General features: G+C 38.1%; 1 protein-coding gene across 2 annotated transcripts in view; it reads left to right on the top strand.

Annotated features, from left to right (window-relative positions):
- Window positions 1-20,447, top strand: part of Rasgrp1 (RAS guanyl releasing protein 1) — a 71,186-nt gene extending 50,739 nt beyond the window's left edge. For both annotated transcript variants that reach the window (XM_046460826.2, XM_058584674.1), the window contains exons 7-17: window positions 259-432; window positions 1,369-1,485; window positions 2,707-2,982; window positions 4,100-4,180; window positions 5,517-5,621; window positions 6,475-6,584; window positions 7,321-7,465; window positions 8,182-8,218; window positions 8,987-9,139; window positions 17,854-18,239; window positions 20,247-20,447. In XM_046460826.2, the coding sequence (XP_046316782.1) occupies window positions 259-432; window positions 1,369-1,485; window positions 2,707-2,982; window positions 4,100-4,180; window positions 5,517-5,621; window positions 6,475-6,584; window positions 7,321-7,465; window positions 8,182-8,218; window positions 8,987-9,139; window positions 17,854-18,239; window positions 20,247-20,381 (1,719 nt within the window). In that variant the 3' untranslated portion in view covers window positions 20,382-20,447. The remainder of the gene's footprint in view (window positions 1-258; window positions 433-1,368; window positions 1,486-2,706; window positions 2,983-4,099; window positions 4,181-5,516; window positions 5,622-6,474; window positions 6,585-7,320; window positions 7,466-8,181; window positions 8,219-8,986; window positions 9,140-17,853; window positions 18,240-20,246) is intronic.
- The last annotated feature ends 3,111 nt before the right edge of the window (window positions 20,448-23,558 follow it).

Raw genomic sequence — 23,558 nt, 5'->3', positions numbered from 1 at the left:
TACACTCAAAAACAACAGTTAGATTAATTAGGGTGTGTACTTATCCACTGATGCTTAATTAATTTTCATGTAGAGGGGCCATGATGTGACTTCCCTCCCATCATTCCTTTTGGCCTCATGTCAAAGATGTAGGAGGGGAGGATACAAGTTTGTCTGTCCCATAGCATGTCCCATCTACTACTGAGCAGAGCTGACTTGTCCCTCAGATTTCCCAGAATACCAGTGCACAGTCCTGATGGTTGTTTTTTTTCCCCCCAGTTCTCTGATTATCAAAATTACCTTGTAAATAGCTGTGTGAAGGAGAACCCCACCATGGAGCGATCCATTGCCCTGTGCAATGGCATCTCCCAGTGGGTACAACTGATGGTTCTCAGCCGCCCCACCCCGCAGCTCAGGGCAGAAGTTTTCATCAAGTTCATCCATGTGGCTCAGGTGAGTGGGTTAAGATTTTTGCCTGGTCTCTGAGTTAAATCATCCATTCCCTTTCTTTCCAGCCTACTCTATGGGTTTGAGCTGTTCTTCCTGAACCATATAGGGCCTTATGTGCTTCAACTGTCCCCTGATTTAGGTGTGATTTTTAAATTTTCTCACCCAAGGACAATGTGGAGGGCCATACAGGCCATCTCAGGATCCGGATTCACATGTAGATCTTTTTAACATTTTTCAGAAGATGCTTACCTTTTTTTCGCAAATCTGGCCCACATGGCAAAAGTCAAGGAAGTTCTGTTTTGCTGGAGCCAAACCAGCCTGGGTTTTCTTAGGTCTTGGAGCTCATGCTGCATTAGTTGGATTTAATGTCTAAGGGGTAGAGATTCCAGCTTCTGTATCCCTTCTTATGCCTTCAGGCATTGAACATTGCCTAAAGACAAACTCCTTATGCTCAAGAATAAAACAAACTGATAAATCTGGGGTAAATGAATAAAACATTATACTTAATGATATTTTTCCAACTCTGGATGATACACACTAGTGTTGCTCAAAGTTTGGTACCTGGACCACCTACTCTGATATTCATTAAAGGTAGAAATCTCTAAGCCCATCCCAGATCCAGGGAATCAGAATGTCTGGTTTGGGTTTAACAGTTTTTGAGTTCAACAAATACTCAGGGTGATTCTTGGACACCACTGATTTAGATGGTGGTCACAGATCAGCTACAGCAAAGGGAGGGAGATGTGACACCTTGCTAATTTAGGATCCACTCATCTGGAATTCAGCTGAAAGGGAGAGAGAAACAGAAAAGTGCAATTCTTGATTACTAGTCTTTGATGGGTATAAGGAAGACTCGTGGCAGAGACAAGAGTCAGCCTGTAAACTCCCCTTATAATTCACATGTACAATAACTCTGCTATCTTGTCTCTTGTGTCACAGAAACTCCACCAGCTACAGAACTTCAATACATTGATGGCTGTAATAGGGGGGCTATGTCACAGCTCAATCTCCAGGCTCAAGGAGACCAGTTCGCATGTCCCACATGAAATCAATAAGGTCAGTGCTACTATCTTCTCTCCGGCCCTTAGGAGCATTCCCAACACTAGAACCATTTTCTCCTTAAGGTTCAGATCAGCATTTCCAAACCACACCACACCTGGTCAACCAGGGAAAGGACCAGGGAGGCAAACCCTAAGGAAATCCATAGGATGGGAAAGTTATAGATTTGAAAGTATTTATGATTCTATCTGATCTTAAGACAGTGTCACTGTACACCTTCCTGCTGGGCCAGTTGAAATGATATATGTCTTTCCCATGTTCATAGGCAACTGAATATTTAGTCACCATCTTTACTGCTGATTCCCTTGACCCAGCTCCTTGCTCCAAAATGTTTTCCCAAAAGGAGTAAGGTTCAGTTAACCAAAGTTCAGTTTGTAAGTCAAGTGTATAGTGACATGTTAAAACCCAAGCTACCCAAAACACTTGGAGAATGACTTTCTGAATACTCAAATTTTCTCACAGTTGGAGATGAGCTCTGTCTTGAGATAAAGCTCCATAGAGGGCTTCATAAGGAAAGTAACATGCAAGAAGCTACTGTAACTCCACAGTTAAAACACATGCGTCCCCCTTGCCAGCCACAAAGGCAGCACTTTCTGACATCACATTTCAAATGTTAAGAACTACAGTGTCCCTGGCTCAGGACTAAAGGGATACTTGTTATTTATTGTATGTAGCTCTTACAATAAATAAAAATCTTCAGATTTTATTTTTGTGTGTCTGTGTATACTGGGCATTGAACGCAGGTGCCAACCACTGAGCCACATCCCCAGCTCTACTTTGTATTTTATTTAGAGGCAGGATCTCACTGAGTTGTTTAGCACCTCACTTTTGCTGAGGCTGGCTTTGAACTTGTGATCCTCCTGCCTCAGCCTCGTGAGCCACTGGGATTACAGGTGTGTGTCACTGTTCCTGGCTGCCTCGTCAATTTTTATGTCAGGTGTTTATATTATTAATTTTTGAAAAGAAATAATTTGAATACAAAAATAATTAAACTCTACTTAAATTCTTTAAGTTATGTAGTAAAATCAAGTAAAGTGTGTAGTGTATTCTGTGACACTTGATATAGCCAGTGTTAGTTTGGAAGCCACTATCTCTACCTTTTAGATGAATTATGGATAGAGTGAAACCATGGCAGGGGATGAGAATAAGCAAGACAGCCATTACAGACAACATACCATATTCAGCGAGCACCTGTGACTGGTCTGTTCTACTTTGTAGGTTCTGGGTGAGATGACTGAGCTGCTGTCCTCCTGCAGAAATTATGACAACTACAGGCGAGCCTATGGGGAGTGCACCCACTTCAAGATCCCCATACTGGGGGTGCATCTCAAGGATCTCATTTCCCTGTATGAAGCTATGCCCGACTATCTGGAAGATGGGAAGGTGAATGTCCACAAGCTGCTGGCTCTGTACAATCATATCAATGAACTGGTCCAGCTGCAGGAGGTAGCCCCACCATTGGAAGCCAACAAGGACTTGGTGCACCTGCTCACGGTGAGGTTTACACTTGAGAACAATTTTTGTATGCCAAGCTTCATTCGGTACACCTCGCCAAATATGAGCAGTTAAGCCTCATAAAAACTCTATGAAATAGAACTACTATTTCCACTTTATGGATGGGGTACTGGGGCATAGACATAACCTGCCAAGAGACCACACATTATTCCGTATCAGAGCCTTGATGCAGACCCAGATGGGGAGATCCTTTCTCTTGAGCAGTGTGCCTTTTGGACTGCTAGGAGTGTTTCCTTACTCCCATGAAAGCAGTCTTAATCTCTTTAGGAGCAGCACAGGGCAAATCAGGATATAGCATTGGTAACAAGAGGAAACTGTGTGCTATCTAAAAACGGGGAGACAGTGAGTATAACAGGCAGGTTTGTTCTTTGAGTCCTGCTACTACTGGCTTAGAACCCTGCTCCTGGAGATGTCCAAGCCAAAGGGTAGGTGAACTCTTGTCAGTGGTGTGGAAACCAGGATTTGCATTTTGGGTGTGAGGTAACAACAGCTGAGCTTCCTTCCTTCCAGACCTGCAATTCTGTGGTTCACTGATTGGGCGACTATGGGCCCATACTGTCCAAGTCTGTTTCCTCTGTGAATTCAGAGGGGTTAGTCTCCAAGACACCTTCTAACTTCTCTCTCAGTTCTAAAATTATACAAGTTTTAACCCAATTCTTTTTGTGAAATGAATAATGACCATAACCTCTTTCTACCTTGCAGAAACATTTCGATAGCACCCCAGGCTGAATCTTGGTGTTCTAGCCCTTTCTCTTTAGTTGCTGACCTTGGCTGATCTCTGCCTTGGACAAAATGAACAGGGGCTTAGATGGCTTATAGAGGCTTAGATGTTAAACCAAAAATATGAAATCATAGTTAAAAAGAGGGCATCCTGGGACTTCTCCAAAATTTAAAAACAATTTAACAAGAAATAACTAATGTTTGCCCTATTGCAGTAGCAGGTGTTACACTGGCCAAATTTTGTGAATTTTTAAAACAAACTGTTACATGCCAAGAAGATTAAACCACTGGAGAAAAGGAACCAGGAAAGGAACATGAGTCTTGGGGTAAGTAGATGGCATCCTAGCAATTAACCCTGTTCTGCTTTGATCCACAGTTATCTCTGGATCTCTACTACACTGAAGATGAAATTTATGAGCTTTCCTATGCACGAGAGCCAAGGAACCACAGAGCCCCAGTGAGTTTCTCACATTAAAACTGGTGTGTGGTGGTACTTTACCAGTTGCTCCTCAAGTTAATTTATCTTAAGAAACAGAATTTTTTTGTTTCATAAGATATTCATAAGAATGTTTCATAAGTATATTGTTTCTATGTGACAGCCTTGAGCTAGAAACAGAGAAAGCTTCTCGAAATGAGTGACACACAATTGCTATTCATAAACAGCTTGTGATCGAGTTGAAGGGATGACTGTGAACAGTAAAAACTATATACCATGAGAGCGTCTTGAGTGGTGGAATCAGTCAGTGGTTTACAAATTAGAGAAGGGAGATAGTACTATGAACTGGAGTGACATCATTTTCCTATGAAAAGTGTCCCCACATAAGTTGTTTTACTATGATTTGTTAATGAGGGGGAAGATATGCATACTAATGAGAAGCTTTACTTCTGTTTTCTGGCATGGTAGGTAGAATAGGCCCATTATTTCTTATGTCAGATTCAGACCTCACAGAAAGAGCAGTTTGCTGGGTCTTCTGACCTCTTAATGTCCAGCAGTCCTCAAAATAGAACTTAGTCCTGGAACTGCACACCTTAGGAACCTCAAAGCGAGGTTATCGGCCCTGTCTGTCCTGCAGGCATGTAAAATCATTTCAGTCTCTTTGGAAGTTTCCCAACCCCAAAATCAGTGCTCCTCAAGGGAATAGCTGTCTGCACATAAGAAATCCAGCTGATCTATTTAAAGGGGCTAGATTTCACTGCCTCTACACAAAAAAATCAAGTTCTAGCTTCCTATTGTAATGAAAAATATTCACTGGAAATATTTAGTAGGTTCTATTTTCAGGGTGTCAGAGACACTTCAGTAAAAAGGTGAATTTCTCCTGTTTTTAGAGGAGATTTTAATTTGGGCTAAGTTTCAAATATTTAGGAATGGATTCTAAGCTTATCCAGGGTTCAGTTTTTGTTTTTCTCTTATGTATCTTGATGCCTTTTTACTAGTTTTTTCCTCATTCACCTCTCTACTAAAAAGTGACTACAGGATAGAGCAAATTTAAATGATTCACTTTACTTTGTTGACAGCTCTGACAAGGGTTTAATGGAAAAGGAATGAAACTTGGGCACATTGAGAATATTAAATTATCTGTAGCTGGAGATAATGTATGAGAAGTGCACTATAGGAACTGTAAAGCACAACACTGTTAATCAAGATTATTCGTACAGATTTCAGTTACATGTGTACTCTATGCCACTGCACACAGCCAGGGCTTATCTATAGATGGAACTGTCAGGTAGTGGGAAAGGAAGGGGCTCTAAGTTGAAATTCCAAATTATGGATTTCTCTGAATATTTCATTTTAGCCACTAACACCTTCAAAGCCACCGGTAGTAGTGGACTGGGCCTCCGGAGTATCTCCCAAACCAGACCCAAAGACCATTAGCAAACACGTCCAGAGGATGGTGGATGTAAGTACCTCTGTTTCAACAGACAGAAACAAGGCATTAGTTTTGTGTGGGGGCAAGGATGAGGGGAGCACAGTGACAGAAACACAAAGGTGAGAAAGTCGAAACTCATTCCTGCAGGAGCACAAGGACCCTATTCTCATACTGTAACTAAGGAATGGTTCAGAAGGTATAATTTGCTAGCACTTTGGTCTCATATGAGGCAGGTCTGACTCTCCTTAAAGGCCTAGCAAGAAAGCAAGTCTGAAAGCTGGTTGACAGGGGCAAAGAGGAATTGGGAAAGGTCTGAGTATAGTAAGGGTAACAAGAATCTGAAACTGAGCATTGTGGCCCTACTTGGTTCAATTCTCCATGCTAACTGCAGAGGAGGGGCTCCATACTTGCATACTTCTGCCTGTATTACTATGGGCCATTTTTGTTTAACAAGAGAAGTCAAAGAGCACAACAATGAGGAACAGAGGATTAAAGTAGGGAGAAAGCACTTCCAACTCCACTGTTCATAGGAGCTTCTCAGAAAAGGCGTAATCTGAGCTGAGTGATGACAGAAGGGCAGGGTGGAGGGAGAACACCCCTTATGCAGTGGACTAGCAGTGCAATGGCACAGCTGATTGCTAATTGTCAAGAGCACCTGGCCACCCCTAAAGGCAAAGACCTGGGAAGCAACCTGTGCATCTTTGCCACAGCTCATGGAATGGGTTCTATCTCAGCTTATCCAGGGTTCAGTTTTTGTTTCCTTGTTCCTCTCATTCAGGCTGTCAAAAGGCTTGTCCCAACTGCCCCAGCCCCTTTTTCACTTGGCTAAAGGGAGATTATAGGTTTCTCTATAGTAATCACCACAGACATACCTTTTTTTCAGTCTGTCTTCAAGAACTATGATCATGACCAGGATGGATACATTTCTCAGGAAGAGTTTGAAAAGATTGCTGCCAGTTTTCCATTTTCCTTCTGTGTGATGGACAAAGACAGGTGAGGATGTATGTACAGGAATATGTTGTTATGAGCCTGCTGATGAGAACAGGTTTATAGAGTGTTTCACTAGAAGAACCTGTAAACTCGTATGTGTTGCTGCTATGATTATATAATGAATACTGGAGCTAAAAGAGTCATCAACTGAAGGTCTCTTTGCCTTCAGTTTGGACAACAGACCATGAAGTATTCATGCTTTTAAAAATATCTCGAAATTGAAGATTCCATAAATCTGCTATCTTAGGAAGAGCCAACTACAAATAAGAAAAAGTTCAATCTTCCTTCTTGTTTCATCTTACAAATTATGGGAAAGAACTAATATTTATTCACATTTTGCATATTTACTTTTCTCAGTTATTATCTTCTATTATAATTCTTTATGAGAAACCAAATATATGGCTGTGGGTTCTAGTTATATACTGTCTAAAGTCAGAAACTATAACATAAGTCATTTTTCCTCTCTAGAAATAAATTTTACATCATTTATTTTTCAAGTCTTGTAGATAGTGGTAAAGTCAGTTACCTCGTCTAGCCAAAGAATGGCTCTGGGACTGAATAACCTGCTTTACCTACTTATTCCATGCTGTCCTCATCACTATTCTTAGGATGAGGAGGGCTTGTGGAAGCAATCAACACATAGTACACACTGTATTGCCACTGATGATAAAAGGTGAGTATCTAAGCCTAGAAGCCACCTGTGCCTCAACTCACATACTTGCCTGTCATGTGCTGGCAGGGAAGGCCTCATCAGCAGGGATGAGATTACAGCCTACTTCATGAGGGCCAGCTCTATCTACTCTAAACTGGGCCTGGGCTTTCCTCACAACTTCCAAGAGACCACCTACCTGAAGCCCACTTTCTGCGACAACTGTGCTGGATTTGTAAGTTATTGTTAGACTGTATCAGGGTTGAACTTGGTGAAGCGTACAGTACATTTAAGTGAGTAAGACAGGCATGGGCTTCACAATCCTTACAAACTTATCCCAGCTTAGTGCCCAAGCAACACAGAGAAGGACCTAGTCCTCAAGTGTATGGATTTTATTTGTGTTCACCTTGTCTTTCTTTTTCTCACTTTTTCTTATTCCTGGTAAATGAGGCCTGGAATAATGGTACAACAATGGTGGACTTTGGATATACATTTCGAAGTATCATATTCATGTGCTGTTTCAAATGCTAGAAAAAATATTAGATACCTCCTTCCCCTGTCAAAACAAAACAAAACATAAAACCTGCCTTTAAGAGCTCACCCGAGCTCTCCCCTCCTCTGTCCCACCCTGACCCAATAAATGTCCTCTAAACCAGGTTCCTGATCCAAGACCATATCCTTGTCTGTCAGTATGGAGTTCAGAGCAGCCTGTTGCTCTTGATTCATCCATTTCAGGCCTGCAGAAGGCCTGGATCATAAAAACACTAGTCAAGCTTGGCCAACAATGCTTTTTCCTGCTTTCAGTTTAAGGTTTGAGGAACAAGACAAGAAATAAAATAGGTGTCCTTTCTATTTAAGCTAGAGAGTAGAGTGAAGGAAAATGAATGAGTGTTACCCTGTAGCCTCACACCAGATAGATGAATGACATGTATATTCTCATTTGTCTCCTAGCTCTGGGGAGTGATCAAACAAGGATATCGATGTAAAGGTAAGACTCAGCTTTGTTGGCCACATTGTTCTCCCTAGTTTGAGGGACTCTCAATAGCAGTACTCGTCTATGAAGTCCACAACTTCTTGGTAGAGACAGAACCTCATTTTCAAATTGGCTTCCCAAGAGCACTCTGAGAGGGACTGCCATCACACAGGAGAGAGGAATACCTGGGTGACCTGTGACATAGTTTGCCTTTACAAGATCCTCTCTCTATCTTGACTGCTCTGAAAATAGGAGCAGCTGATAAGAGACTGTTTTCATACTCTCATGGAAGGGTGGATTCCCAATAAAAAGGATAATCCCTTCTGGAATATGATATAAATGATTATCAGGTTTCCTTTTATCAGCAGATATCTCAGAACCTAAAGTGTCCTTCCTTGTGAGTAGGATAATTCAGGAAAGGGAGAAAGTTTTATTTCTATTTTTATTTTTTTAATGCAAGAAAGAAAAAGTTAAGACCTAGCAGCTGGGGGCTTCCAGGGGATCTCCCTAGAGTAGGCAGAGTGTGCAGGATGACCTGGATACCATCTCTTCCCTCCAAGGTATTCTGCTTTTGATTCTGAGACTCACAAATAAGGGATATGATCAGCTTGTGAGGCCCAAGGTTTATCAAGAGAGAAGAATGCTGGGTTCATGGGGAATGTTAGGTATCCTAGCTCCAGAAGATAGGATAGACATGTTTGAAAAAGAGACCACTGGATGAGTTTGGTTGTGAGACCCTGGAGGAAACAGAAAGACTTCCTGACTAGGGATTCTTGTCCACAGACTGTGGGATGAACTGCCACAAACAATGCAAAGACCTGGTGGTTTTCGAATGCAAGAAGCGAGCCAAGAACCAAGCACCTTCCACTGAGAATAGTACCTCTGTGGGGCCAGTGCCCAACCTCTGCTCACTGGGAGCCAAAGATCTGCTCCATGGTAAGTAAGCACTGGGAATGTTCATCTTGGAAAATATAGAGGAAGAGTGGAGTGTATGGGTAGGAAAGATCACCTCATGATTGCATGTCCAAGTTTCAGTAAACCTTAACCTCTACTGCTAGACCAGGACTGATCCCTGCCACATTTTTGAGTTTCAGCTCCCTGCCTATATCTCAGACATAAGGGTACTAGAATAATAGTGCAGGGTAGGCATAGAAATCAGGAGTCGCTAGTGTTTGCTGAGCACCTATACCAAGTGCAGACATTGATTTCTGGCCAAAATAGTGCTTCAAGTTAACAATTGTCCTACTCCACCCCCAAACCTAAAAACAGTAAGGTGAATGTGCATGTATATATAACATGATCTATAAACAGTATATTAATTTAAAAGGAATAATCAAAGAGGAGCTAGTCACTCTTCTACTACTCAGAAATGTAGTGAAAACATACTATAAGAAGTGAAAACTGAAGCCATAGGTTTTCTTGATTCCATTTGCAGAAGCAGGCAAATGCGGCTGAGAATTTTATTTCTGCAGAGTAACAGAGACCACCTTTGCATAAAAGGTGAACAGAACCAGACTCACTACTTAAAACTGAGATAGGAGACAGAAAAAAAACTGCAACTGTCACTTAAGGCTATCATTAATTACAGGCAAGGCCATCCACTATGAGTGGCTACCTGTGATATTCCCATTTTTTTTTTCCAGGATAGGAACCCCAAACCATTAAGACCTGGTCTTAGACTGGGGACTCAATGAGGACAGAAGGAAATAACTGTCAAAATTCTAGAAATAGAATAGTAGACACAAAAGGAAGAGAATAAGCAAAACTCTCAAGACAAATTTGCAGATTAATATTCCAAATCATACAAGGACTAAGCAATCCTAGGACTAAGCCAAAAATTTCAACAATTGAGATATAAATGTGCTTGTGTTAAAATGCAAATAATAGAATAAGAAAGTGATTTTTAAACTGTCTCTGAGATTCCCCAGGTCCAAATTGCAAAGCAGCAGAAATGTCTGCCTCTGTCTACTTAGCAAAGATACTATACAAACAAGGAGCAGGTTAGAAACAACGCAGAAGGGTATGTGCCAAGAGTCAAATAGACTGCAGTGACACAAATGACAGGAGTACAGAAAAGAGAGACTATTATCCTCCATTCAAACTGCTTCCATCTTAGCATTAATAATTATTTTCTGGGATAGCACACCTTCTTATCAAATCAAAATTGCCAATGACTTTTCCTTAGCCCATTACCTCACTGTAAATTTTTTTTTATGGATGAATTTTCACTTCTTGAAATTTATAGCTCTTTTGGTTTTTATAACACGGCAGCGTCTTGGAACTCTTTCTGTAATTTTAGTTTCTGTTGCTTTTTTCTTATTTGTCTTCTTTTATTCTAAGCTGCTTGTATGTATAGGAATTTGAACAAAATAATAGATGTTATATTCATAATTGGGGAAATGTGATTGGTAAAAATAGTATAACTGGGTTAAAGAAAAGTAAAATAGGGGAGTTCAAGATGGCTAAATAGAGGCACCTAGCACCTGCACCTCCATAAAGAACCAATATAACAGGTATACAGCTGCATTTTCAATACAGTGAATGTGGGAGTAAACTGGAAATAAGAAAAACAAAAACCTTGTAAGATTCAGAGATGAAGAACAGCAGCAGAGTAAGAGAAACAAATATTCCAACACTTGCCACATGGCTCCACAGTCAGGAGAAGGGAAATCTCCCCTATGCAGGGGTAAAGGTGAAAAAGTTCCAGAAAACTCTTATCGGTACAGATACTGGCAATCCTAGCTAACGGAGGGTTTCACAACCCTCTAAGGATTGCAGTCTAACTACGGAGTGTAACCTGAGATTTGTACAGCAGACTTCCTAGTGAACCTCCAGAATGTTGCAGCAAGAAACCATCTTAAGAAGGGAACTGTTGTTTGAATTTGGACTGCTCTAAGGGTCAGAAAACCTTGCATATGACCAATTCTGGGAACCTCATAGACACTCCACTGCAATGATTCAGTTCATAGCTGCCTCATGAACCAAATGCGGTTCAGTAGAGTGTCTCCGATTCAAATCTGCTGAGTGCCCTGCACAGCAGGGGATGGATATTGCTACACAGAAACAGAAGGTACTGCCCTCAAGAACCAGGAAATCAGGAAGCCTGCCCTGCTAGCCCAGGGGCATGACCAATTGCATGCAGATTCACACCTGTACCAGGACTGAAAGCAGATGAGCCCATCACTAACAGGAAAGAGCTGTGGTTCCACTGCTGTGTGCTGGGCTTTTTTCTTTCTTTTTTATTTGTAAGCCTAGGGATTGAATCCAGGGGACCTCCTCTACCACTAAACTACATCCTCAGCCCCCTAAGACAAAGCAGCTAAGTTGCAGACGCAGATCTTAAGCTTGGGACCCTCCTGCCTTAGCCTCCCAAGTCACTGGGATTATAGGTGTGTACCACCACACTCATGGAGCTATGGAGCACTCCAGCTGTTCCTCCCCACCCCCCAACATGACCTAAAGAGGTCTAGATAGAAACTGCCTGGCACCAGCCATGTTCTGCCCTTATTCATGGGGGCCTTCTGCTGACAGAGTTGAGGGGTCACCCTGGCAGTCACTCTGTTCCTTGGCACACAAGTCAAGGGAGACTTTGAGAGAAATTTTGCCTAATTTCAACTGGGACACAATTCTACTCACTCCCTGGTAGAAACTATAGCTAAAGAGTAAGGGGATGCAAAGCCCCAGCTGTCACCCAGTCCCCTGGCACATAACTAAGGGTTCCTGCTCCTAGGTGGGCATGCCACAGTAGTAGCAGACAGAAACACTACAAACCTTTCCACCACTGGCTACCCCTGCACCTTATTTGATCACACACTGCTGGCAGAACTGGGTGTAAGTTCCATGGAGGGGTTGCTATGATTCCTGTCCCCATCTATCCTGGTGAAGCACCTAGGTCAATACCACTGTCTGATCAGAAGTCAAGTACTTCAGGTCCCGTGTCAGAACTGATGCAACCAATACCAAATACTCTTACAAGTAACAAAGCCAGTATCACCAGTGCCTGAGCAAACCTCTATCATATAACAGGGGCCACCACTTCTATAGCGGTAGTAGCTACAAAGTGTGCAACCCACACTCTATGTTGTCTATACCATACCTGACTTGAACCATTAGTGTGTCCCATTCTTGCATGAGCTGCAGAGACAATGGGTCTCTATGACTTGAACACAGTGTCTACATTCACTAATCACAGCCAAAGAAACTTCAGGGAGACTACACCATGGTGCCCAGCTGGAAATAAAGTCATCATTTCATAACAAACCAATACCCTAAGACACATTTCAGGAGAAAGCTGCTTATAAAGAAAGCTATTCCATAAAAGTGGTAGAGATGTCAGATCTACCAGAAGGACAAATTTCAACAGAGGAACACAAGAAATATGAAAAAACAAGGTACTATGACACCCTCCAAAAGATCATATCTTTCTAGTAACAGAGTCCATAGAAACTAAAATGGATTAAATGCCTCATAGGTCAAAAGAATGATTTTTTTAAAAGCTTACTAAGATCCAAGAAAATATAGCTATATAGCTAAAGTAGGAAGAAAATGTAGGATATGAATGAGAAATTCCACAAATAAATAGAGATTCTAAAAAAGAACCAAACAGAAATCATGGGAATGAAGAGGTCAATAAATGAAATAAAAAATTCAGCTGAAAGCGTGATAACAGTAGATCAAGGAGAAGAAAGAACATCAAAGCTTAAAGACAAGTCTTTTGAAATGACACATTTAGACAGAAAAAAAAAGAAGAGAGCATTCGAGTCTTGAGACAACATTAAACAATCAAACATCTGCATCACTGGAACATTCAATGTGAGGAAATGAAGGTTAATGGGGGTAGAAAACTTATTAAATGAATAAAATCACAAAATTGCCCTTATCTAGGGAAAGATATGGACATCCGTGTATAGGAGGTTTATAGAACTCTAAATAGGAGATCAGAAAAGATATTTTCTATGGCATTATATTCAAACTATCAAAAATACAGGACAAAGAAGTAACTTTAAAATCTCAAGAGAAAAGCACCCAGTCACATTTAAGGAGTTCCCCCATTAGACTAACAGATTTCTTAGCAGAAAACCTATAGGCCAGGAGGGAACAAATATTCCAAGTTCTCAAAGAAAATAATTGCCAACTGAGATTACTATACCCAGCAAAGGTATATCCTTCAGAAACAAAGACCTTCTAAGATGAAAAAAATCAGGGAATTCTGGACCAACAGACCTGCCTTACAAAAGATGCTTTAGGGAGTCCTATATCCCTAAGTGAAAGAAAGATGACTACCATAATGATAGCATTAAATTCAAATCCCACTGGAAGAGTACATACACAAGAAAGAAACAGAAAAGAAGTAACCATTACAATATGGAAAACCATCAAATCACAAAGATGATTAAAAGAGGGAGAAAAGAACAAAGAATATGCAAAACAACTAGAAGAAACTCAACAAAATGACAAGCACAAATCTTTATCTTTCAATAATCTTGAATGTAAACGGACTAAATTCTCCAATTAAAATATACAGGCTGGCTGAGTGAATAAAAACAAGACCCAACAATATGCTGCCTACAAGAAACTCACCTCACTAGTATAGATAAACAGACTTAATGTGAAAGGATGGAAAATGATATTTCAAGAAAATGGAATTGTAAAGCAAGGAGGCATAGCTGTACTTATATTTCTGACAAAATAAACTTTAAAAGTTGTAAAAAGAGACAAATAAGCTCACTATATAATGATTAAAAGATTAAGTCCTCAAGAAAATATAGCAATTGTAAATCTATATGCATCAAATGCCAGAGCAGCCAATTTAATAAGATAAACACAATTAGATCTAACAGGATAGGCTCTAGTACAATACCTCACTCTCATTAATGGACAGATACTAACCCCCTCAAAATCAACAAAGAAACATCAGAGTTAAATTCTATTATAGATCAAATGGACTTAATAGACATTTATAGAACATTCCAACAGCTTCAAATTACAGATTTTTTTCATCAGAACATGTTTTCTAGAATAGATCAAGTACTATCAAGGCCACAAAACAAGTCTTAACAATTAAAAAAAAAAAAAAAAAACCTGAACCACATATCTTTTCTGGTCATAGTGGAATAAAACAAGAAGCAATAAGAGAAACTTTAGAATTATATGAGTACACAGAGGCTGAACAACACATTGAATGAACAGTGAGACCCTGAAGAAGTCAGAAGGGAAATTTAAAAATTTCTTGAAGCAAATGAAAATGAAAACACAACATACCAAAACCTGTGGAATGCAGCAAAAGCAGCACTAACATGGAAATTTCTAGCAATGAATGCCTACATTAAAAAAAAAATTTTTAAGAAAATTTCAAATAAACAACCTAATGATGTATCTCAAAGGCTTAGAAAAGAACAAACCAGACCAAAAATTAAGGGGAAAAAATCAGCAGAAATAAATGAATAAATGAATAAAAAAATAACAAAGCATCACTTATTCAAAAGGTTCTTTGTAAAAATAAACAAAACTGGCAAACCTTTAGATAAACTAAGAAAAAAGTGAAAACCCAAATAAAAAAAAATTAGAAGTAAAAAAGGAGACATTACATTTGACATTACAGACATACAAAGGATTATTAAGGATTATTTGAAAAAACCATGTTAACCAATTGGAAAATCTAGAAGAAATAGAAAAAATTATATGACCTACCAAAACTGAACCAACAGGATACAAAACCTGAACAAACCTATAACAAGTAATGAGACAGAATCAGTTAAAAAACACAAATACAAACATCTCCCAAAAAAGAAAATCCCAGAATTGGAAGCTTCACTGCTGAATTCAACAAAGTTTTAAAGAACTAACACCAATGCTTCTCAAATTGTTCCACAGAATTAAAAGAGAGGGAGCCCTGCCAAATACATTCTCTAAGACTAGCATTACTGTGTCACTAAAACCTGACAAGGACATAACAACAAAAAACTACAGACCAATATCCCTGAGGAATATCAATATAAAAATCCTCAACAGAATAGCATCTCAAATTCAACAGCACATCAAAAATATCCTACACCATGATCAAGTTGGTTTCCTTCTAAGTATATAAAGATGGTTCAACATTCACAAATCAATAAATATATCACATAAACAGAATGAAGGATAAAAATCATGATCAACTCAACATTTGCAGAAAAAGCATTTGATTAAAATGCAATATCCTTTCATGGTAAAAACCTTGAACAAATTAGGTACAGAAGGATCGTATCTCAATATTATAAAGTATATATATGACTGGCCCACAGCCAACTTCATACCAGTGGGGATAAAATTAAAGCATCTTCTCTAAGATCAGGAACAAGACAATGGGAACTACTCTCACTTATTCAATAAGTACTAGAAGTTTTAGAGCAATCAGGCAAAAGTACGTATAAGGGGGCCAGTCATATATATACTTTATAATATAATTTGTTCAATGTTTTTTACCATGAAAGGATATTGAATTTTAATCAAATGCTTTTTCTGCAAATATTGAGTTGATCATAATAATTTTTATCCTTCATTCTGTTTGTGATATGTTTACTGATTTGCAAATGTTGAACCATCTTTGTAGGATATTTCTGATGTGCTGTTGAATTTGAGATGCTATTTTGTTGAGGATTTTTGTATGATGTTGGGTAGCATGGACACTTTAACAATATTCTTCCAGTCCATTACATTACAAATACAATGTAATCCCATCAAAACATCAATGGCATTCTTTACAGAACCAGAAAAAAATAATCCTAAAATCCATACATAAGCACAAAAGACCCCAGATAGCCAAAGCAATCCTTATTACATCAAATTTAAAAGCTTCTGTATAGAAAAAAAGAGTGAAGAGATAATACGCAAAAAAAAATCTTCCAGCTGTTTATCTAGTTAATATCCAGAATATATAAAGAACCTAAAAAACTTTACAAAAAACCCACAAATAATCTAAGTTAAAAAAAATGGACACATTATCTGAGTACTTTTCTGAAGAATTATAGAAGGCCAATAAGTATATTAAAACATGTTCCATATCATTAGCCACTAGAGAAATGCAAATCAAAACTATGAGATACCATTTCATCCCAGTTAGAATAACAATTGAAAAAAAAAAAAAACTCTAACACATGCTAAAAAGGATATGTTAAAAAAAGGAACTCTTATACACTGTTAAGGGGAACGTCAATGACTACAAACATTACAGAAAACAGTATGGAGGTTCCTCAAAAAACTAAAACTAGAACTACCATATAATCTAGGTATCTCATTTCTTGGCACATATCCAAAGAAAATGATGCTAGCAAATGAAAAGTATACCAGTCTGCCAAACTTACTGCAGCACTATTCACAGTAACAAAGATATGGAACCAGCCTAGGTGACTGCCAAGATGAATGGATAAAGAAAATATGGTATATGAACACAACTGAATGTTATTAGGCCATAAGGAAAAGTAAATTGTTATTTGCAGCAAAATGGATAAAACAGGAAGATAACATGTTAATCAAAATAAGCCAGACACAGAAACGTATTGCATATTATCTTTCGTATGTGTAAATTAAAAAAAAGTTGACTTGAAAGTAGAATAGTGATTACTAGGGACTAAGAAGTGGGGGTCAGGAGGAGGGTAGAAGAATGGGTAGTTGGACATGATCGATCATCAATATGTACATTTAATATGCATTAATTTAAAAAGTAGGAAAATAAGCCAAGTTTGGCGGCATACCTAAAATCCCACCTATTCAAGAGGCTGAGGTAGGAGGATCAAGTTTGAGGCCAGCCTGGGCAAGTTAGCAAGACCCTGACTCAAAATAAAAACATAAGAAAATAAAAGGTTGGGATGGATGTAACCCAGTGCCTAGCATTTGTAAGGCCCGGGATTAAATCCAGTGTCTTAACTAAAAAATCTATAACAGGAAAAAAACCAAAAACTTTAATACAAATGTACACTTTCACATGGTCATATCATTCCCCAAAGTTTGGAAGGTAGGATTTTTTCATCCCCATTTAATGAAACAATCCAAAATTTGTGTGTAAAGTGTTGTCTAGGACATAATAGGACTTTTCAGAAAACCCACACTTAGTGCTGAGTCTTTGCAAACGATAAACTTAGATGATATGCAGTTTACCTTAAAGCCTACCATTCATCTCAAATACTCTACTTTTCTAGGAAATTCTCTTTATGGTTAACATTTCCATGCTGGGTCCTAGGGAGGTATATTGGTTCAATGAAAAGACCCAGAATGACACATCTGTTCTTTTGCATCAATATCAAACAAGAGTGATATATTTTGGAACATACTTCCACAAAGCTAACTTTTCCCTCATATTTAAGCTGTGTCTATTATACAAATGGGATCTTTTCTGAATTGATGAAACTTTGCAGCATTCAAACAGGGATTCCAACTTACCTGCAGAAACACTAACTCTCCAGGCAACCTTTTTACAAACAGGAAAAAAGGCTGTAGTTTGAAATCCCTGGGTTTCAGCCTCCACTTACCCCCTGCATGGATACCTGCAAATGAAGGCTATTTGGAAATGGGGAGTTCCTGTAATAGCAAGACATGTCTCATGTGAAACTCGTGTGAGTATCTTGAGTCTCTGCTTTTCTGAGAATACTAACTCACTGTGTGTCTTCCCATAGCACCTGAGGAAGGCTCTTTTACATTCCCTAATGGGGAAATGGTGGAACACAGTGAGGAGAGTAAGGACCGAACAATCATGTTGATGGGAGTGTCCTCACAGAAGATTTCTGTTCGTCTGAAGAGAACTGTTGCCCACAAGACCACCCAGACTGAGTCACTTCCTTGGATTGGCAGTGAGGGCCCTTCAGGTCAATTTGTGTTGTCTTCTCCAAGGAGGACAGCCCAGGACACCCTTTATGTGCTTCCCAGTCCCACATCTCCATGCCCCAGCCCAGTCTTGGTCAGAAAGCGGGCTTTTGTCAAGTGGGAAAATAAAGAATCCCTCATAAAATCAAAAGAAGAGCTCCGTCACCTCAGACTCCCAACCTACCAAGAGCTGGAACAGGTACCTGTTCATTTCACTATTTTTCAGAGTCTTGTGGTAAAGTACAACTAAACAGGGCAGAACGTGTAAACTGAAGATTCTGAAGATTCAACTCAGATTATTACTAATAGAATAAAGGAGGGGAGAGAGAAAGGGAAGAACAACAGTGCCAATTATAGGCAATAAGCCATTTTAGAAACAAGGAAGCAAGGATATATTCGTTTTAACATTATCCCTCATTTTATTAAAGGGGAGGAGTGCTTGTCTGCCTTTTCCCAAAACATCAAGGTTTGCAATATATGTTGGGAGACATATAGCAGTACAAACATCCACCTAGTTAGAATTCCTTATCTAAATCTACAGACTATACAGTGAAACTGCCCAGCCGACCTCAGGATTCCAGGCACTGTTCTCAACATCACACCTTCCCTGTCAGACTCCACAGAACAGAATTAGAGAAACTTTTGAAGAAACAAGTTAGATATGTTTGCAAAACTCTTGATTTGATGCCTGGAATGAAGAACATAATATTAGGAAAAACATAGAAAACAAAACAAGAGATTTCCTGGATAAAAGGGAAGACTTCTTATTTAAAGTATTAAGATTCACTTTAGGAATCAAGTGACCAACCATGGTTACACAAAGCCCTTTCTCCTTAGGGGTAAAGGTTACCAAACAGAAGTTTTATAAACAGTGAAAGAAAGCTTGAAAAATAAACTTGATAAAGTTAAAAGGACTTTGGTATTGGAGGCAAAGATTTGTTTCCAATCCTAGATGTTTCTTTGGTCCTCTGTAAAATACAAAAATGGAATTGCATGCTAAGGTTTCAAATCTTGAAATTTTACATGCCTATGAACTGAATAATATAGCTAGCAGAAAGATTTCAGATAAATTAGGTCCAGGATAATTCCTACCCAGGGCCAGCAAACCTCCTAAACATTTTCATGGTTGCTCTCTTTATTTTTACCCATGCCAAAGAGACTTCAGTAGGTACATTTTAGAGTAACAATAACGTGTCCCACTTTTCAATTAAATAAAATCCTTATAAAGACTTGTTTGTAATTTGACAATTCTATCCACAAGAAACTAGTTAAATTATACCAGTATTTTAAAGTAGCATGTAATATATGAATAGAAGTATGAATAAATATGACATGTTGTTTTAGTCTACATGTACCTCTGAATCAGCATGGGACAAAAGTAAAAGCAACGTTTCTTGGGTCACCTGTACCCAAGTTCCAATCTCCAGTCTGACACTATATAGCAATGTTTTCTGCTTCTATTAAAATCTAGATCTACCACCTATTTTCAGAGTGAGTGGAGGGTTAAGATAGTCTGTCATCATGTAAGAAAGCACAAGTACATACTCAATATTATATGGTAGCCAATGGACAGCAAACCAGGTAATTCAGGCTGAAAAACAACCCAATTTACCCTTAATTGTCCAGACACCACCCACATATTCTTTTGGTGTAATCAGTGCAATGCAATCTATGAACACTGGCTTCAAAATCAGAAGCTTGGAAATAAACTGATGACTCTGTAATTAAATCTCTACAAATTAGATCACTAAATCCCAGTTTAGGGGGTGCTGTAAAAATTTTTATCTTCATCAAAAGGATATACTAGTTTCAATGACTTGGAGAGGGTCTTAGATTAAATAAACTATAACATAGAATCTGCAAGCACTTCTTTCACAGCTCAGATCTCACCAGACTCTTTTTTCTGCCAAGTTAAGATCTACTACACAATGTCTAAAGGTTTTGTCATCCTCCACCCACTGCCCAGGAATGGTTTATTCTGCTTGCTAGCCACTCACATCTGTGATATGATAACAAAGACTAATTGCTGTTTGTACATGCTTATTTAATATTTACATGTTATTTTATATTCAGGGCAAAATAACTATTTTTAATTCTCAACCAAAGTGAATAGGAGATGCCAATCAAGTGTAGTGCTTCCAATACTTTAACTGATTTCCTATTCATTGCTGCTTTATTAACATACCTTATTCTCCTTTCCCTTTAGGAAATAAATACCCTGAAAGCAGATAATGATGCCCTAAAGATCCAGCTGAAATATGCACAGAAGAAAATAGAATCTCTCCAGCTTGAAAAAACCAATCATGTCTTAGCACAAATGGAGCAAGGTGACTGTTCTTAGCCCAGAAACTCAAGAAGCACAATTTGTAGATGAGTGTACTGGAGATCTATTCTTTCACTGATTAACCTTACATGGATTGTTTAAAGAGGGTACTTTAAAAAGGAAAAGCAGTTTTTGTTATTTGTTTTTACCTAAAAGATTCCTAATCTGTAGCACAGTTTCCTCTTTTAATCAGTTGGCTCAAAGGGGAGGAAAGCTGAAGAATGAGAAACTTTTGGTATTCATACTAAAACTTTTTTCCCTTTCTGGGACTAACACCAAAAGTGTGCTAAAACATGATTACAGTTTCCTGATAGGGTAGCATCTCATGTGGCATGCTCAACTGATTCTTCTTGAGAACTAAAATCTCTGGAAAATGAATTTGCTTCCTTCCCTGAGTTTTCTATAAACTAAGGAATTTAATTTGTTCTACCCAACTTTTTTGTTCATAATGAAAAAATACCCAATTCCAAAGCAGATTGACTCCTACATGCCAGCACTCCTTGTGAATCTGATTTCTGCTTCACTACCTCAGACCTAATCAATTAGCTTCTTTCCCCTCCTTTCTCACTGTGCTCATACACACGAGCATATCTACCTAGAAATAAATTTCCAGAAATGCAGCCATGGCTTTTTAGGGACCTAGTAAACAACACAACATTATCCAATTGCAGGTCTGCAGGTCAACTCATTGTTCTAGTCTTAAGTCATTATAGGTAATCAAATCCAATACCTGGAAACAAGCTATTCCCATCTCATACATGACTGGCTTAATGAGCTAAAACAATGTAAACATGTTTGTCCTCATATATTCTACAGTGGATAGAATTAGGAATTTATGGTTTTTTAAGAAACAGTCTCTGAAGTATATTTAAATCATGTTCCATCTTTATCTTTTAAGTAAACAATTTTTAAAGTCCTCTGAATTTGTGCTTAAACTGTCTTTACTAGTAATACTATTTAGAAATAAGCTAATTAGATTAGTGGCTTAAATAATAGTTGACAGCATGTACATATGTACATAACATGTATATACAATATCAGATATGCATGTGGCTTGGGACTTTTTTTTCCTTCAAAAATGTGGAAGTGAATTGAACAACCTTTAGTCATTTATTCACAAATGTGACTTTTTGTTTCAAATTCATAAATATATAGTTCTGTTAGAAGATGAAGAAACTGCTTAAATGTAAATTGTTATTGTTTGGCAAAAATAACAACAGTCCCAGGAGTACCCTAATATGATGATTAATGATAAATGGGATCATTTGGTTGCCTAGCCAAGTATTCACAAACTCCATATCAGCCTTATTTTAGTTCCATTTTTAAAAATCATATAACCATTTTTGGTGGTGGGGGGTGGGATTTTCATGCTTGGAAAGCCAGGTATCAGGCTGACTTGCAATTCCTACACAAAATAACCAACTACCAAGAATATAATTTTAACAACTGAAAGTCTCAAACCTAAAGCTAGTTGTACCAAGTCTTCATAACAATGCAAAGTGTATACACACACACACACACGCATACACACACCCTGTGTTGCCTACTTGGAGGATTCAGATCACTCAAATAGTTTATGGAAAAACTACTTTCCATCTGAACACTTCTTTGTACTGAGTTTTACTGACACAGAACTAGCTTACAGTTAGTGTTTCATTACATTTTAAAAAATCACTTTACACACAAATTTATTTTTTCTAAGTCCAAAATCAGAAATCCTCAAAGCAGGGTTACTCAGGTCTACCACCTCATTATAGCACTGTTACATAGTTTATATGGAACAAATATGCATTTGTGACAAATTTTAAAATTGTATTCTTCACTATTATTTTCCTCTTATAAAGACCAAAAAGTCTGTGTAACTCAATTTTTTAAAGAGTCACAGAAACAAATTTTTTCGTTCTTCTTACTCTCCCATCCAAAATAAAGACCCCCTAAATTATTTTTTAATGTAAATAATCTTTATATGCAGGAATTCAAAAGGTCATAGTCCCCTTAGTCAAATTATGACTAGATAGTCTCAAGCACTGCACAGTCTACCATTAAAATGAATAGAAGGTAATAATTTCATTACAGGTTTTTACAGTTCAGCAAGAGCCAAATTATGTTGTATAAGTTAATATTATTCATGTTGAGTTACAGGGTCTGGTGGAATCTATAGAAATAATCTGAAACAAGTTTTTGTTTATCAAACCTAGGTTGCAAATTTTTGTTTCTCACATTCACTTGAAATAAATTTGGGGACAAATAGATCTGTCAAAACAAGGAAATTTTTTTTTTTTTTAAATATAGCAATGTCACTTCTCCTTTTCTTTGTTAATTGTCTCACCTTTTCCCTGACCATTTGTGAATTTCTGTCTAAAGATGTATAATGTAAAAGAACTGCAAGGGAAAAAAAATGTACAGATTGTAAAGTTTTTTTTTTTTTTTTGATACTTGATGTAAGTTTTCCTTGTGTAATATTTATATGATAAAAGACATTAGGATCCCTACAAAATAAATGTCTTGTGTTTCTTCAACTTTATGAATATATAGAAACTTCACCTGAATTTTTACTATACTCCACACTGAGATCACTCCCCTATGCTATTAAACAAACAATTTTCCTGAAAGGACAAGCAAAGCAACTAAACTTTCAGCTTGTGTTTTTTATGTCATGAAGAAGTAACTTTGGGGGCTGGAGTCATGGCTCAGAGATAGAGCACACGCCTAGCATGCGCGAGGCACTGAGTTCCATTCTCAGCACCACGTAGAGCAAAATAAAGATACTGTGTTCACCTATAACTAAAAAAATAAATTTTTTTTAAAAAGTAACTTTGGAGAACTATCCAACCTTTTCCCCATACCCAAATATTAAGTCTGTAATTTCTTAACATTAATGGAGACTACTTGAGGTTGTCATTTCTCTGTGGCTTTCATCTTTAATTTCACAGTTCCAAACAGATTCATGCAATTTATTTGTGGTCATGATTCTTTACAGTGATTAGAGACAGTCATGATTTTCCCTTAATCCCCAGTCAAATATTTTGTTAAGTGGACCAATGGAGGTGTTTCAGCCATTCAAATTCTACTGTGGAATGCATTCTGGTACATGTGGAGGAGGTTGTATTTATCATTTTGGCAATTCATAATATTTCATACAAAAGAATGAAATCATACTGACAACCTGACCCTGAGGAAAAGATTAAACTGCCA

Source organism: Marmota monax, unplaced genomic scaffold, assembly GCF_021218885.2.
Source record: "Marmota monax isolate L192 unplaced genomic scaffold, Marmota_monax_Labrador192_F-V1.1 WCK01_AAM20220418_F8-fsc00001, whole genome shotgun sequence".
Taxonomy (NCBI): Eukaryota; Metazoa; Chordata; class Mammalia; order Rodentia; family Sciuridae; genus Marmota; species Marmota monax.
The sequence above is the reverse complement of the archived record's forward strand: the minus strand, read 5'-3'. Positions and strand labels throughout refer to the sequence as shown.